The sequence below is a fragment of the Rattus norvegicus genome, chromosome 10 (genome assembly GCF_036323735.1).
Source record: "Rattus norvegicus strain BN/NHsdMcwi chromosome 10, GRCr8, whole genome shotgun sequence".
Taxonomy (NCBI): domain Eukaryota; kingdom Metazoa; phylum Chordata; class Mammalia; order Rodentia; family Muridae; genus Rattus; species Rattus norvegicus.
This window is the reverse complement of record NC_086028.1, coordinates 79,855,506-79,870,754: the sequence shown is the minus strand read 5'-3', so window position 1 is coordinate 79,870,754 and position 15,249 is coordinate 79,855,506. Positions and strand designations below refer to the sequence as shown.

General features: G+C 54.7%; 1 protein-coding gene across 14 annotated transcripts in view; it reads left to right on the top strand.

Moving 5' to 3' along the window:
• Nucleotides 1-15,249, top strand: part of Cacna1g (calcium voltage-gated channel subunit alpha1 G) — a 68,041-nt gene that overhangs the window by 49,172 nt on the left and 3,620 nt on the right. For 3 of the 14 annotated variants that reach the window (XM_008768000.4, XM_008767999.4, NM_001308302.2), the window contains 10 exons: nucleotides 800-889; nucleotides 1,356-1,548; nucleotides 3,794-3,847; nucleotides 8,475-8,626; nucleotides 9,347-9,456; nucleotides 10,170-10,303; nucleotides 10,554-10,624; nucleotides 10,721-10,799; nucleotides 10,898-11,019; nucleotides 11,323-11,676. In XM_008768000.4, the coding sequence (XP_008766222.2) occupies nucleotides 800-889; nucleotides 1,356-1,548; nucleotides 3,794-3,847; nucleotides 8,475-8,626; nucleotides 9,347-9,456; nucleotides 10,170-10,303; nucleotides 10,554-10,624; nucleotides 10,721-10,799; nucleotides 10,898-11,019; nucleotides 11,323-11,676 (1,359 nt within the window). Of the gene's footprint in view, nucleotides 1-799; nucleotides 890-1,355; nucleotides 1,570-3,793; nucleotides 3,848-8,474; nucleotides 8,627-9,346; nucleotides 9,457-10,169; nucleotides 10,304-10,553; nucleotides 10,625-10,720; nucleotides 10,800-10,897; nucleotides 11,020-11,322; nucleotides 11,677-12,369; nucleotides 12,514-14,152; nucleotides 14,288-15,249 lie in introns of all 14 variants that reach the window. The other 11 variants (XM_008767988.4, XM_008767987.4, XM_008767997.4 and 8 more) reach the window with 7 other exon arrangements.

Below are 15,249 nucleotides of genomic sequence, written 5' to 3'. Positions count from 1 at the left end.
CAGTAATGTGTTCGAAGACAGCTGAAGGTGGGCAACCACAGAGACTGGCTCACCATCACCGAGTCCCAGAGCTAGCGTGCCTGCACACCCCAGTGAGCCGACCACAGAGGCCTGTAGCTCTACAAAGATGAAAGAATGGAGAATCATAGAAGGGGGTGGGGCTGGCCCAGGGTCACAGTGCCACATAGTAGAGCGCTTGTGAGGTTGGGAGCAGGCTGCTTTGGATATGAACCCTGTCAATGTCACTGACAGTTCAGTGACGATGGGCAGCTGAGGTGGGGGGCGGGGGCGGGGGGAGCTCCATTTTCCCATCCGGAGAATAGGTCCATGCTACTGTTTCCTTGGGGTTTGTACATGTATAATGTATGAAATATGTATGTGCTTACTTGATGAGGGTTCATGTTTTTCCTCCCGAGTTGTGGAAATGGGTATGTAGACAGTGAAATAGCAGTGCAGTGCAGAATGGTACTTGCCTACCATTCATGGGGACTCGAGGTCTTCAATCCCCATTACTACACATGGAAAACAAAGTAGCTGGTTCTTGCTAGGTTGCTTTGGTTTCTAGACTCCTAGGGCCTTAGGATCTTCCCAGCCTAGATGAGGTCAGAGACTTAGCCATCTCTCCTAGCATCTGACCAACCTCGGGGGTTCCTGAGACAGAGTGTTCCCTGGGGACCTGGAATAGGGACCCCAAGCTGCTGTCAGGAGGTGCTCTGATGGAGTGTGGTGGTAGCTTGACTACATATTCTAGGTTTCCAACGAGTCTGTTATCTCCTCTTGTCTCCTCCCCCTCCCCCAGGCTCTGATGTCCCTGTTTGTGCTGGCCTCCAAGGATGGTTGGGTTGACATCATGTATGATGGGCTGGATGCTGTGGGTGTGGATCAGCAGGTAAGGTGGTGGGAACGGTTCTTTTTGGCTTCAGGTCATTCGGCCTGGGCTGGTTACCGAGTGTAACCAGGCCCCCGTGGGTCAGAAGACCATGCTGCAGCTTGCTGCGGGCTGTGTCTGTAGACCTGCAATCACTTTTTTTTTTTTTTTAAGATTTTTTTTCTCCCCCAAATGATGGGTGACCAGTTAAAAATTGTTAAATGTGGCATGAAAAGTCTGAGGGATTGAGAACACTGGGCTCCCATTCCTTCAGGGCAGGAGTCAGCCAGAATAATAACAACAACAAAAAACCCAGCTGCTAGACAGAGAATAGCCAATCTTGCCTGATGCCACCTCATTCCAGCCACTCACCTGTCAGATCCCTGGAGCTAACTCAGTTTGTACCAGTGCAGCCGAAGTGGGCAGCACCTGAGATGGCTCCCCTATCGGGCTGATGTGACCCCATGGTCTCCCTGCTCCCCACCAGCCCATCATGAACCACAACCCCTGGATGCTGCTATACTTCATCTCCTTCCTCCTCATCGTGGCCTTCTTTGTCCTGAACATGTTTGTGGGCGTGGTGGTGGAGAACTTCCATAAGTGCAGACAGCACCAGGAGGAGGAGGAGGCGAGGCGGCGTGAGGAGAAGCGACTACGGAGGCTGGAGAAAAAGAGAAGGAGTAAGGAGAAGCAGATGGCCGGTCGGTAGTCTTTCCACATCTCTCTGGGTCATGCTTGACCTTGGCCTTGCGACTGCAGGGGGTTAGGAGCTGGGGTCTGGGGCTGGGAGAAGTGCTCCTGCCCTCCCCCTCATCTCCTTTCCTCAACAGCATGTCCGCCTTTAGAGCCTGCATGAAGCAGACCAGGTTAGCCCCCATGGGGAAGGAGCTGTCCCCCAGGAGGCTCCCTAGGTCTCGGCCTCGTACTCCCCAGAGGATACCAGGTAGAAATGGACAGTCGGCATCTCGGCATCCCTCGAAGGAGGGAAAGCAACCTGACCTGACACCACACCTCCCAGTACTGGTGTGTGCAGTGACTTAGGGACTAGCCTAGGTACAAACCCAGATCAATCTAGCCTGTCTTCTGACCTCTAACTTTCTCGGAGGCCATAGCTGCTCAGCCAGGGCTCAGGCCGACCTACAAAGAGGCAATAATTGAGATCGGTCTTAGGAACCACACCCTTTTCCCTTTCTCCAGCAAAGCTACATGGCTCCCTGGTGGTTGATGGTTTCTTGCTGAAGAAGAAAAAGGAAAGAAAGAAAGAAAGAAAGAAAGAAAGAAAGAAAGAAAGAAAGAAGATGGATGGAAGGAAGAGAAAGGAAGGAAAGAAAGAAAGAAGGAAAGGAAGAGGAAGGAAGGAGGGAAGGAAGGAAGGAAGGAAGAAGGAAGGAAGGAAGGAAGGAAAGAGAACCTAAGTGTGGTAGCACAAGCCTACATATAATCAGAGCTTGCAGAAAGCAGAAACAGCGGGATCGAAGGTTTAAAGCTAGCCTGGACTATATAGTGAGTTTTAGGCCAGCTCGGGCTAAACAGTGAGACCCCCTCCCCCCCTGTCTAAAAAGCTAAAACCCAACTGGAGAAAAGGCCTTGGTAAAGATTCACACTCACGGGGTTGGGGATTTAGCTCAGTGGTAGAGCGCTTGCCTAGCAAGCGCAAGGCCCTGGGTTCGGTCCCCAGCTCCGAAAAAAAGAAAAAAAAAAAAAAAGATTCACACTCACAGGAAAACCAAATTATCACTCTGGGACCCAAGACCCCTCCAGGCCCTCACCCATGCTCCCAGCATCCCTTGCACACAGTGCGTGCGGCTTCATGCCTCTCACCTTCATGCTTTGCCAGGGACAGGCTGAGACACACGGGAAAGACACAGAGCTGGGAGGAGAAGAGAGCAGCGCAGTAGCTGCTTTGTTTCTGGCATGTGTGCAGGTGTGTGTGCACCTGGCTCCCACCCTCGGGAGTTCCTGTCTGTCTGGTTGCTCTGTCATCTCCATGCCTCTCTCAGTCACAGCCCACGTCCCTCCACGTATCTATCTGTCTGTGTGGGTTTCAAAGCCTTTGTGTGTCTCCCTGTGTCTCTCCCTGTTTGGTCTGTGGGTTTCCCTCCTCTCCGCCCGCTCGCAAACCGTCTGCCTTCCGCCGATCGGATGTGTGCTGTGCTCTGAGTTTCCCCTGGGTGTGTGGAAACGTGAGTACCACCCAATGAGTTGGGGGCTCCGTGTCTCCCTTGGCTGCCTCTCCTGCTTGCCTGTGGCAGGTGCTTGGAGGATGGGAAGAGTGCGGAGGAGTCACAGTGGGACTGGGCCAGAGCTGCTCCAGGAGGATGTGGAGGGGGACGCTGGCCCCCAGGTGGCCATGAGCAGGTGCAGCTCTCTGCCTCCCACGGGCACACCTTGCCTTCCGTAGGCCTCGCCTCTTCCCAGCTCTGGGTTGGGGTCTGGTTTTGGCTTCCCTTAGACTCTATGGCTGAGCAGGTACCCTGTCTCCAGGGCCACGCACCCACTTCTGCTCCACCCACCGCGTACCCTCTGCAGTGAGCAGTCTCAACAAGGCATGCGCACATGCCTTTTTTTGGCAGGAGGCACTGTGGCCCCTGCCCAACCAGCTGGCTCCTCTTCTGGGGTCTGTAGCTACTCAGGTGCAGCTGAAACCACAGCGGGGGTAGGAATGGACATCTGTTCCCATGACAGTCTGCCTGTCCCCCTTCCAGTACCTTCCTTCCCCTGTGGCCCTGGCGAGTTGGCTGAAACTTTTGTCTTCTTTGGGTGCCCCAAATCTGGGCTTGGGCATTGAGAACCAGCCGCTAACGCTCAACACATCCCATGTGTAGGCAGAGTGAGGGTTGGAACTGAGGGGGAGCGAGCTGCTGAGGGGCCCTGCCCAGCGCGCCTGGTCCGGTCAATGACCAATGTCGTGTTTCGTTCTTTTAGATCTAATGTTGGACGATGTAATTGCTTCCGGCAGCTCAGCCAGCGCTGCGTCAGGTACTGCGTCTGGGGTGTGGGTTCATGCGTGTGGGGGACGTGTTCTTTGCTCCCTCTCCATGGTTCAGTGGTTCTATCCTCTAGGGGTAAAGGGCTGAGGGTCCTCGGGCCCCCACCCCCAAGAAGGCAGGGCCTAAAGTGTTGAGTCTGCGTCGCACCCGTACCCCCCATAGGCTCCATGATAAGTTGTGTGGAGGTGAGGTGGGCCTGACGCCCTCTGGATCAACAGTTCTTGGAGGTCTTTTACAAAGGTCCTAGGCTTCTGCTGTCTTGGTGCCTCTTCCCTGTTCCCCTGTCCCTCACCATTAGCTTAAGCTGCAAATCCCTCTGCCTTCTCTAGTCTGAGGGAGAGGGAGTCTTTGATCCAAGGGAAAGGATGAGAGGGGCAGCGAGGGGAAGGATTTGTTTTACCAACGTAGCAATGAATAATTGAACCAACTCATTAATAGTCATCACAGGGGCCACATCACCACTGCGAACAGCAGAACGGCAGAAACTGGGAATTGAAAGACCGAGTTAGCTCCAAGCTCCTCACCCCAAAAGCTAGAGACTTGAGGACAAGTTGAGTCCTTACCTCCCAAAGCTGTGTATCTCTGAGAAGACTTCCCTGTGCCTGCCCCTGGCCCTGTGCCTCACTCTGTCTCCTAGTCCTCTTACACTGCTCCCCAGAGGGAGGCTGAAAGGATCAAAGTCTATGGCAGGGCTGTGGGGCCCCATCCCATCCCCTGACATCCCCACCTGGTGGTTTCCAGGCTGTTTATCCCAGGATCCCCCTTCTGGCCTCCTCCTGCAGTTTGGAAGACTTGAAGTGGAATGTCGGGGGAACGGTTGTGCTTCCCAATTTTTTACTAATCAAAAGCACATTTAATTGCTGATCAGAGCTTCTGAGCTGCAGAAGGTCACACTCTAACTGACGCTGAAGAGAAACTGTGTTGTCATTTGTCTGCGGTTGGGGGGGGGATGTCTTTACATGAGCAAATGTATAATTTTTTTTAAGCCTTGAGAAATTTTATTAAGAATGAAAGGCCTTCCACAGGGCTGCTTTCTCAGCTGTGGAAGGCTTGAGGTTTCAGCCTGGGAACCTCTGACTGGACCATTCCTCACTGCCCAATTCAGGCAGGCGCCATCCTGAGGGGATGGACGTTGGGCCTGTGAGGGCTCAGAGACTCACTCAAGGAGCACTCTGAGCCTACCGACCCTCATCTATTGCCACGGTCCTGAGCTACGGCATTTGACATTGAGTAGCATCTCCCTGGGGTCTCAGGAGTCTCTGGGTGGTTTGTGTCTCTGTTGCTAGTATCCCTGTGTCTGTGTTGGACTGTTTTCCAAATTTCTGACATGGTAGGGGATGAGGGAAAGGTGGGAGAAAATTGTCTTCAGCATAACCCTTCTGAGGTATTGAACAGCCGATTTGAGAGGAGACTGAAGAATATACACCCTCACCTTTAACCCTAAACACTACCCAAACACATGGCTGGTTCACCGAGGCTCCTCCACCCAGGGACTATGCACGTATAGCCACATAATACCTATGCCACAGCACACACTGGCCATTCTCATCCTGTACTTTTACCCAGGGACTCCTGGCCTGCTCCTGCTGGCACATGTATTCTTCTCTTAGGTTGTAACAATGACCCAGACTCTAAGCTGGTCCTCAAAACATCTTTCATTCCTCCTCTCAGAACCTGGAGTTCATTAGGGTCTATACCAGAGCTTGTCAAACTGTGAGTAAGACTTACATGGAGAGACAGGACAAGACATCCTGGGACTCACCCTAAAGGTCACCCACAGGGGTCTTGGTCCTGAATTTCTAATAGACTCCCAGAAGCTCGGGTACTAGTATGCCAGTCTACCTCCCATGGTGACAGGCAGGAAGCCAAGTCTCTCATCTGGGTTTTCTAGGAGTCAAATGTGTAGACACCACTTCCTGCTAACACACCTTCGTCCACCCTTCTGTGGCCAGCAGGAGGCATCTCCTGGCCCAGGGAAAAGGGAAAAGTTGGATTAGGGAGAGACACTGGGCCTAAATAGTTAGGTCTGAAGGGAGAGATTGGGGCTGCTAGGTGACAAGACCAGTCCTGTGACACTTGACCTCTAGCACCAGCTTCACTCCCTCAGTCATCTCTGACCTCCATCTCCACTAACCCCCTCTGCTCCCCTTTCCCCCAACCAGGCCAGGAGGATCCAAGGCAGCATAGCTTTTGCTGTGGGAGCCTGTAACACTGCTAAAAGCCGATTTCCTACCATTTTCTCTTGGGAACCTTCTGCCCTGGCTGTGCCTTGGGCTCCCTGTGACCTCTGCTAACTCATTGTGCCTGTTGCCCTCATCCGCAGGCCCCTCCAGCTCTCCTCATTTGTCCCTGGGCCTCCCTAGGGGCCTGGGGCCCTTCCCCTACTGTCTCACTCTGAGATCTACCCTACCAAAGGCAGCTAATACTACTAGAAAGGGGTGATCAGGCTGGAGTCTTGCTGTCTCATTCTGGTGCTGGGCCATGGGCTTTCTGGGTCTCTCTGGCCTCTCTAGTTGATTTGGTGCTCTTTGGACCTGTGTTTCTAATGGACGGTTTCCTTGATGCCTTGATGCCTTTGATCTGGGCTGGGGGCTGTAGTTAGAAGGATATTTGGGACCTGGAGCTCCGAACAGATGCCCTGCCTCAGCCATGCCTCCCCGCTCCTCTGAGTTGCCTGGAGGGTCCCTGGCTGAATACGAACCCCACCACCATCACTCAGACTCCTGAAGCAAGGCTGGAAGGCAGAGTCCATGGTGATAACCTCTATTTGGCCCTGATGTGCCTACAGTAGTCAGGTTGGGATAAGGGGGGTTGGGGGCTGGGGGAACGAGGGGGCTTCTCCCTTCCAGCCTCCCCTCAACATTGTCTCAACTAATAACGGGGCTAATAAGGAGCCGCTTCTTCTAACCTAATTGCATTCAAACATTTTAGTTAATTCTCCATTCATATTTTAGCATAATGGGATCGGGTGTTCTCGGCATTTATGGAGATTAATGCAGAGAAAGAGTTCCGGCTGCTGAGGCAAAACAGGGCGACTAGCGCCCTCTGGTTCTCATGGTACTGAAGGAAGGAAGGAAGGAAGAGGCCTTGGCTGGCCTAGCCACCCTCCACCATCGGGTGTGGATGACCTGTGGGCTCATGGCATCCCTTGCCTCTGGCCTCTCTACTCCCCATATTCTTGGGTGTCAGGAAGGCCACCTGAGCAAACAAAGCCACACTTGGCTGGCCCTCTCTGAAAACAAAACGATGACCTCAGGCACCTCTGAGGTGCACCTGGCCTTGTTGCCTCTGTGCCCTGGTTATCCACACCTCAAGGCCGATGTGGAGAGGGGTAGGTGGGCTTGCAGATTAGCTGCAAAGCCAAACCCGCCATTTCTGGGCACTCTTCTTCCTTTGGCTTTTGGTGGGGACTCACCCCCCCCAGGCCAGTCCCTGCCTCAGTTTACCTCTCTTTGAAGGAATCCTCTGCATGGGAAAAGATAGTTGTATTTGAGCTGGCCTGGGCCCAAAGCTTTTTGTCACCCCTGGGCCAGTTGGTCCCCGGCATGGTCCTCAGAGGCTGTAGGCCTCCCTCGCTGGCTTCTGCAAAGACCTACTAAGAGGGAAGGGCTGTCTGGGACCTGAGGCTGCCCACAATTTCCCGGTGAGGGTTCTCTTTCCTCCGTGCAGCTTTCTCTGAGACCAATCTGTTGGCATATTTCCAGATAGCGTGTCTTCACTTTAGCCTGGCCCTTACTCCAGCACCTAAAGGAGGGTCCCCTGAAATCTGCCCCCAGATTTCTCTTGCCTGTTTGGCAGGACTACCTTCTGGTACTGTGACTTTTCTAAGTGGTGGGCTAACTACAAGAAAAACACTATGCCTATGACAGATCTCAGACAGCGCTTCCAGCCCAGCCTGCAGTGTCAGGCCGCCCCGATACCCAGGGTAGGCTGGGTACTCATTAGAAACTGGGTGAGTCTGTGGGTGCCACCCTCCTAGTTTGAGTCTGGGACAGGGCAGAGACCTGGCCCTCCGCCTCTACCCTCCCCACACGAAGCTGTGGGAAGTCTGGGGCACTGTCCTCTGTAGGCTCTGTGGTAGGTCAGCAGGCAGCCAAGATGTCCAATTTCCAATCTCCGGTCCTATCGCAAATCCGGGCTCTGTGTAATCCCTTCGGCGGCCCTAGGGGCTGAGCCTGGAGAAGGCTTTGGAAACTTCGCCTCCGTAGCTGGAGCTCCCTGTGAGCCCGATTAGATGGGGCCTTTCATCTTATTGATCCACTTTGCTGCTGAACATGGAATCAAAGGTCGTAAGGGGCTGGCGTGATTTAGAGGTTGCCCGAGAATGTGGGCTCACCCAGTGTCTAATGTGGAGGAGGGGCTTTGCATGCCTCTGTCCCATCCCACCCTGACTGCAGGCAGTAGAACAGATGCTTGACAGGGGACAGGCCAAAACAGCCAGCCCCTGCATAGGGCAGCAGGGGTGGGGGTGTGTGTGGGGGGTGGGGATTGGGATGCTGGTGACCCGGAATGTTTCAGCACTGGTGTAGACGCTGGCAGCTGGGAGGGGCTGCGGGTGGAGGGGCGCGGGGGATAGTGCCTGATGTTTGCTCTACTCTCTTTCCTGCCCCCACCAGAAGCCCAGTGCAAGCCCTACTACTCTGACTACTCGAGATTCCGGCTCCTTGTCCACCACCTGTGTACCAGCCACTACCTGGACCTCTTCATCACTGGTGTCATCGGGCTGAACGTGGTCACTATGGCCATGGAACATTACCAGCAGCCCCAGGTGAGAGGTATAGCCTCTGGGTGCCAGGCAAGTATAGCTACATGGGTCCTTGTACTTGCCACCATGTCCTTAGAGGTGGGTATCACATTTGTTTTGAACAGGAGGACACTAAGTCTCGGTAGGTTAGTTGGCTAGGAAGTGGGGAACAAGTACATTTTTTTTCTTTTTCTTTTTTTTTTGGAGCTGGGGACCGAACCCAGGGCCTTGCATTTGCTAAGCAAGCGCTCTACCACTGAGCTAAAATCCCCAACCCACGAGTACATTTTTATTGAGCATCTAGCATGTGTGGCTTTGGGCCTTGGAAAGTGAAGAAGACAGACTGATGTTTGCTTGCCCTTCGAGTCTCAGATTCTAGTAAATTCTCAGACCCCCCCACCCCAGACTCATCTGTTTCCAGTCATCCCTCTCATCCACCTTCCCTGACAATCTCCATCTGCACAGGGCAGAGGCTGACCTGATCGTGAACAAGCATTCTTCCAGTCTTAGTGTCCTGTGCCTTCTGGCACATTCTCCTGTGTGTCTCAAGGAGAAGTGAGACGCCAGGTTTGAATAGTCATGGGATAGTGGCCAGGGGTCAGCCATCATGGTTGGAAAGGGGGAAAACAGGCTCCCTCAGCTTCACCTTACTTCCCGGCTCTGGGAGGTATTGTGATGGAGGGGTGGGGCGGGCTTCAGCCTTGGGCCTAAGGAAACCCTGCCTCTGGCCCCCACCCCTGCCAGATCCTGGACGAGGCTCTGAAGATCTGCAATTACATCTTTACCGTCATCTTTGTCTTTGAGTCAGTTTTCAAACTTGTGGCCTTTGGCTTCCGCCGTTTCTTCCAGGACAGGTAAGAGCAGAGAGAGGCCTGGGAGAGTAGAGAGTACGTAGAGATGCGTCTCCTGGGGGAACCAGCCAGGCTGCCTTTGAACCTGAAGACCTAGCTTAACTCTGGGAGTCCAGCTGCCACCCTGGAACCGAGGGTGATGGTGGTCACGGTGGTCACGGTGGTCATGGAGCCAGGGCTGACGGGATGGGAGGGATTCAGGGTCCAACAAGGAAGGGCTTAGAGAGCTTTGGCAGCAAGAAATCACCATAGCCTCGGATGGCAGTAATGCCACAGGGTCCGGCTTGGAGCTGCTCTGCCTACTGGATTGGAATCCTAGTCACTTAGTGACCGGTGACTTTGGGTGTGCCTCGGTTCCCTCGTCTGCAAAATGAACGCTACCCTGTCCGTGTCAGAGTTGTGATATGGATATAAAGCTCTTAGAACAGCACTCCGCTCAAAGTGAACAGATAAACACCGAAAGCAAAGACGGATGAGGCCAGGCGCCATGATGGCTCATGCTTGGAGTCTCTGCATGCTGCAAGGCTCAGACAGGACGAGAGTTCGAGTTCAGTTTGAGAAATATAGCAAAATACCCTACCGGGGGGAGGGGGGCAGGGATAATGATTAGAAATGAAAAGCACAGGCCCTTCCCAGAGCTAATTTTCTGTGCCACCGTGGTGCCGTCCCCCATGCTCCCTTCCCCCACTCAGGGAGCTGCATTCCCGATTTTCCAGGTGGAACCAGCTGGACCTGGCTATTGTGCTTCTGTCCATCATGGGCATCACACTGGAGGAGATTGAGGTCAATGCTTCGCTGCCCATCAACCCCACCATCATCCGTATCATGAGGGTGCTCCGCATTGCTCGAGGTAGGTCCAGCACTCGTGCCTGCCTTCCCCTGGTGATCGGCTTGCACAGGGAGATGGAGAACCAGATGGTTATGGGGATGGCTCTGGGTTTCCAGGGCCTTTCTCCCAGCCTGTGTATTAAAGGCTTGCCCAGCATGAGTGGGCTGGGATATGGGTGAGCCATCCCACCAGTTCCAGGCCAGCCTGGCTCTCCCAGCTACGTGATGGGGGACCCGGCGGGGCCAGCTCACAACACTGTCCTGTTCTGCAGTTCTGAAGCTGTTGAAGATGGCTGTGGGCATGCGGGCACTGCTGGACACGGTGATGCAGGCCCTGCCCCAGGTAGCTGGGAGGTGGGGTGGGCAGAAGGGCAGGGGCCTCAGGGAAGCTGGCTGGAGAGCCAGCAGCGTCTTTTCCGTGTCTTTTCCTCTCCTCCAGGTGGGGAACCTGGGACTTCTCTTCATGTTATTGTTTTTCATCTTTGCAGCTCTGGGCGTGGAGCTCTTTGGAGACCTGGGTGAGTTGAGGTTTAGGGGTGGTGGAGGAGGCAGGGGTGGAGAGTAAGAGGCATCGTGAGACTGACATGGTTCCCCCCCCCTTCCCTCCTTCCCCCAGAGTGTGATGAGACACACCCTTGTGAGGGCTTGGGTCGGCATGCCACCTTTAGGAACTTTGGTATGGCCTTTCTGACCCTCTTCCGAGTCTCCACTGGTGACAACTGGAATGGTATTATGAAGGTGAGAACCTGGAGGACAGGGACCCCTCTCGGGGCTGCTGGAACAACAGGGGGGGCACCTAGCCTCTGATGTAAGAGTCTTGGAGAGGATGTATTGGCCATGAATAAAAGCCATTGTCGCCCGTGTCAGAACACTCTGGGCTCTTTCCTCAGGACCTGCTCTGCTTCACTCATCCTTCACAGCACCAGGACACTGATGTCCCTTCTTACCCAGGGCCTTCTCCCTCAGGACTCTGATATCCCACGATAGCTCCACGGGCTGCCTTCCCCACCCTCACGCCTCTGCCCTCCACACCTCCCACAGGACACCCTCCGGGACTGTGACCAGGAGTCCACCTGCTACAACACTGTCATCTCCCCTATCTACTTTGTGTCCTTCGTGCTGACGGCCCAGTTTGTGCTGGTCAACGTGGTCATAGCTGTGCTGATGAAGCACCTGGAAGAAAGCAACAAAGAGGCCAAGGAGGAGGCCGAGCTCGAGGCCGAGCTGGAGCTGGAGATGAAGACGCTCAGCCCGCAGCCCCACTCCCCGCTGGGCAGCCCCTTCCTCTGGCCCGGGGTGGAGGGTGTCAACAGTCCTGACAGCCCTAAGCCTGGGGCTCCACACACCACTGCCCACATTGGAGCAGCCTCGGGCTTCTCCCTTGAGCACCCCACGGTGAGCAACTGCAGCCCTTCTAAAGGGCCACGTGCGGGACAGGAGAGGGACAGGGAGGGCAGGGCAAACAGCAGCTCGGTGGGGACATATAGGAGCCCAGCAGGCCCCAGGGCTTCCCCTCCATGCTCCTTGCCCCTCTTACCTCCATGTTGAGGGGCTAGCTGTCAAGTGCTCCTCCCCAGAATGACTGCCCATATTCTCTGTATACTATACTGCTGGCCACCCACTAGCAAAGCCGTGGCAGTCTTCCTAGCTCCTCTAGCCTGGTGTGGCTTCCCCTTCAAGGCTCCTAGGTTCAAGGCTAAGTTCTCTGTTTCCTTCATGTTTCTTTTTTACCCTTACCTCTTTCCTACGTGCTCTCTTACCTTCCTGACTCCCTCCCATCTCCCCTTCTTCTCCTCTTTATTGTTCCCTCTCTCCTGTGGACACTGACTATTCCCATCCCCCACCTCTCCTTCCTCCTGCACCTTCCCCGTGCTCCTCTCTCATCTCCCTGTTGCTGTGTGTTTGTATATGTGTGTGTGTTTGTGTGTGTGTATGTGTGTGTGTGTGTGAGAGAGAGAGAGAGAGACATGGGTTCCACTTCTACTCTTCCCACCCCTTTCCAATCCCCCCAACCCTGATACTTATTGTTACCCCTCTGACCCCTGCTCCCCTGGCTCTCCGGCTCCCCTTATGGGCTGGTCCTCCCAGGACAGACAGCTGTTTGACACCATCTCCCTGCTGATCCAGGGCTCCCTGGAGGGGGAGCTGAAGCTGATGGACGAGCTGGCAGGCCCAGGGGGCCAGCCCTCTGCCTTCCCTTCCGCCCCAAGCCTGGGCGACTCCGACCCACAGGTTACTGTGCCCTGTCACATGCTCCTTCCTCTGACCCTGCCGAGTTGTGCCATGCTGTGCTGTGCTTCTGGGGTGGCTGGGGGTGTGGCCCGCCCACCGAGTACCTAGAGAAAGAGAAGCTGTAGGGCCAGGTAGTTGAACACTGCAGCTGGCAATAGGCAGTGGGGAGGGTTGTCCAGGCTCTAGGAAGTAGGAGGGATTCATAAGAAAGATGCTGGAAGAGAGCAGAGATAGGGCAGCGGGATTTGAGGGGTAAAGGAAGCTAGGTATCAGGTCTAGGTGAGAAGATCCCCTGAGGTTAGTGCAAGTGGCCATGGGACCCACAGAAGGACATGCTTTAGCTAGTCTGATTGTTGTGTGCAGTACTCATCCACACTCCTCTGGTAGCCTTGTAATCACAAAGTCCACTGGACGTGATGAGGGCTGTCATAGGCAGTTTCCCTATTCTGAGGGAATAGAAGTGAATTCTGGGACATAGACGTGAAGTAGGGCTTGGTTTCCTCGCCAAATGCAAATCCCTTCCCAGAGCTCCTAGGGTGCTCTTCCTTTCCTAGGAGCAGCTTACCCTGAGCTGTTGCCTTCTTGGTCCCTCCAGCTCTGCTCTCCGCCCCCACTAAATACTCCTTCAATACCCTACCCTCACCCCAGGTCAGGGGTGTGGACTACAGCTGAAGCCTAGTGGACACACAACCTGCTGGGAGAAGGGGTAGGCTCACAGGTTCCTAAGCAGTCTTTAGCCTGGTAGGCAATTGACAGTGGTTTTCACATGGTAAAGACCCGTGCTTCTTGTTAGAATTCAGTCTCAGACCTAGTAATGACCTAGAAAGGGAATCTAGCTAGTCTCTTCCCCAGGCTCCCCCATTCCAAGCTAAGCTCACCGGAAAGGTGGAGGGAGGGGAGATGGGATAGGACAGTGATCAGAACAGCCCACCCAAACGCCACTCACCCCCTAGGTGAAGCTCCTAGGTGAGCCAGCTAGATGATGTGGTGGCCCAAGTGCGCCCCCTTCACACTAGCTGGGAGAGCGCTTCTCAAGGCCCACATTGGAGAAGGGGGAGCAGGCTGCAAGGCAGGCGGAGGAGGGCCCATGAGGGGAGAAGCCAGAATCTGGGGGCAGGCCAAGTCCTGCTAGGCTTTTGGAAGCGAAGAGAATAGGCAGAAAACAGCCATCAGACTGGTGGCATTGTCCCCAGCGTGCCCCCCCACCCCCCGCTGCCATGCCGCTCTGTCTGCAGAGAGGAGACGGGGCTTTGCTGGCCTTTCTCCTTTTTATTTTGTTTGTTTAGTATCATCTTTATGAGAATGGAAGCCCTCTCCTCTGCTCTCTCCCTGGGTGCTGGTAGTGTGGGAGGGGGCTGCTAAGATGCCCGGGGTATCTTTAGAATGTGTTTCTGCGTCTCTTGGTCTCTCTGCTTTGCCAGTGTTTGCTCTGTCTCTTTGGTGCCTGCCACAGACTCTCTGATCAGCACAGGGGGTTGAAGTGGGAGAGGGGAGGGGCCGTGGGTATATTGGGCGAGGGGTGGGGAGTGAAACGGGATGCCTTCCTCCCAGCTTTGTGCAAAGGGGAAGTGGGGGGGCTGCGAGTGTGCCCGAGTGTGTGTCCTGGTTTCTCATGCCTGCTCATCTCTCTCCTGTCTAGATCCCTCTAGCTGAGATGGAGGCTCTGTCTCTGACGTCAGAGATTGTGTCTGAACCGTCCTGCTCTCTAGCTCTGACGGATGACTCTTTGCCTGATGACACTCACACACTCTTACTTAGTGCCCTGGAGAGCAATGTACATGCACACATACATCCCTTGCCGCTCCCTCAGCCTGGGCTCGGCTGGCCGCAGGGCTCCATATCTTCCTCCCACTCTGGGTCCTGCCCAGAGGCATTCACTTGTAGGCACCAAGTGCCCTAGCCCTTGCTGGCGTGAATTTTTCCTTTTACCCTTTGGTGGATAAAGGAATTAGATAAGAGAAAACTAAGACCCTGCTCAGAGGGGTCACATGAGCAGCCGTGGTGACAGGGTTATTCTAGGAATGACAGCCTAAAACAGAAGTGGCTTGGAAGCCAGCTTCTGTGTTTGGAGCCCTGTACCAGCCAACCCTCCCTCCCTGCTCCCTCCTCCTGCCTCTCTCTCGTGAGACTCACTAGTGTCCTGGGTGAGACCCATATCTTTGCTGTCACCACCATGCCTTTCCCCCCGGGGAGTCTTCCTGTTTCCTTTGGCTGTCCCTGTGTGTCCTTGTGTCCAGTCATCAACAAGCTCTGGGGGCTTTGGTACTTTGACCTTTATACCCTCCTCAGTTTCCCTCTACCCCCTCCCCCAACAGTGAGCAGCCCCCCTCCTCTCACAGATTGCCTTCTGGTGTGAGAGCTGGGCCAGCTGAGGCAGGCTCTGGATCAAAGTCTGGGAGGGGCTCTAGAGGGTGTGGCTGGTTGGAAGGAGTGGGTTCTGGGGTTGGGAAGACAAGACTCAGACTCTATTCAGCACAGCCATCTTGCTGGGACTGAGACTAGCTGAGCCCATGGGCGGGGAGGGGCTTTGCAGCCATCCCCGAGATGGAGTAGCCTAGGGAAAGGAATTCTAAAGAGGGAGAGAAACTGTTTGTTTCTGTCCTTGGTTTCCTATTCCGGGGTCCAGGACTGATCACTGCCTTTCTTTAAAACAGGTTTCCCAGACCCACTCCCACCTCAGCCTGTCCCCTGAGTTCCCAGTGCCCGAGACTTGCTACCCTCTAGAGTCTCAGTGTG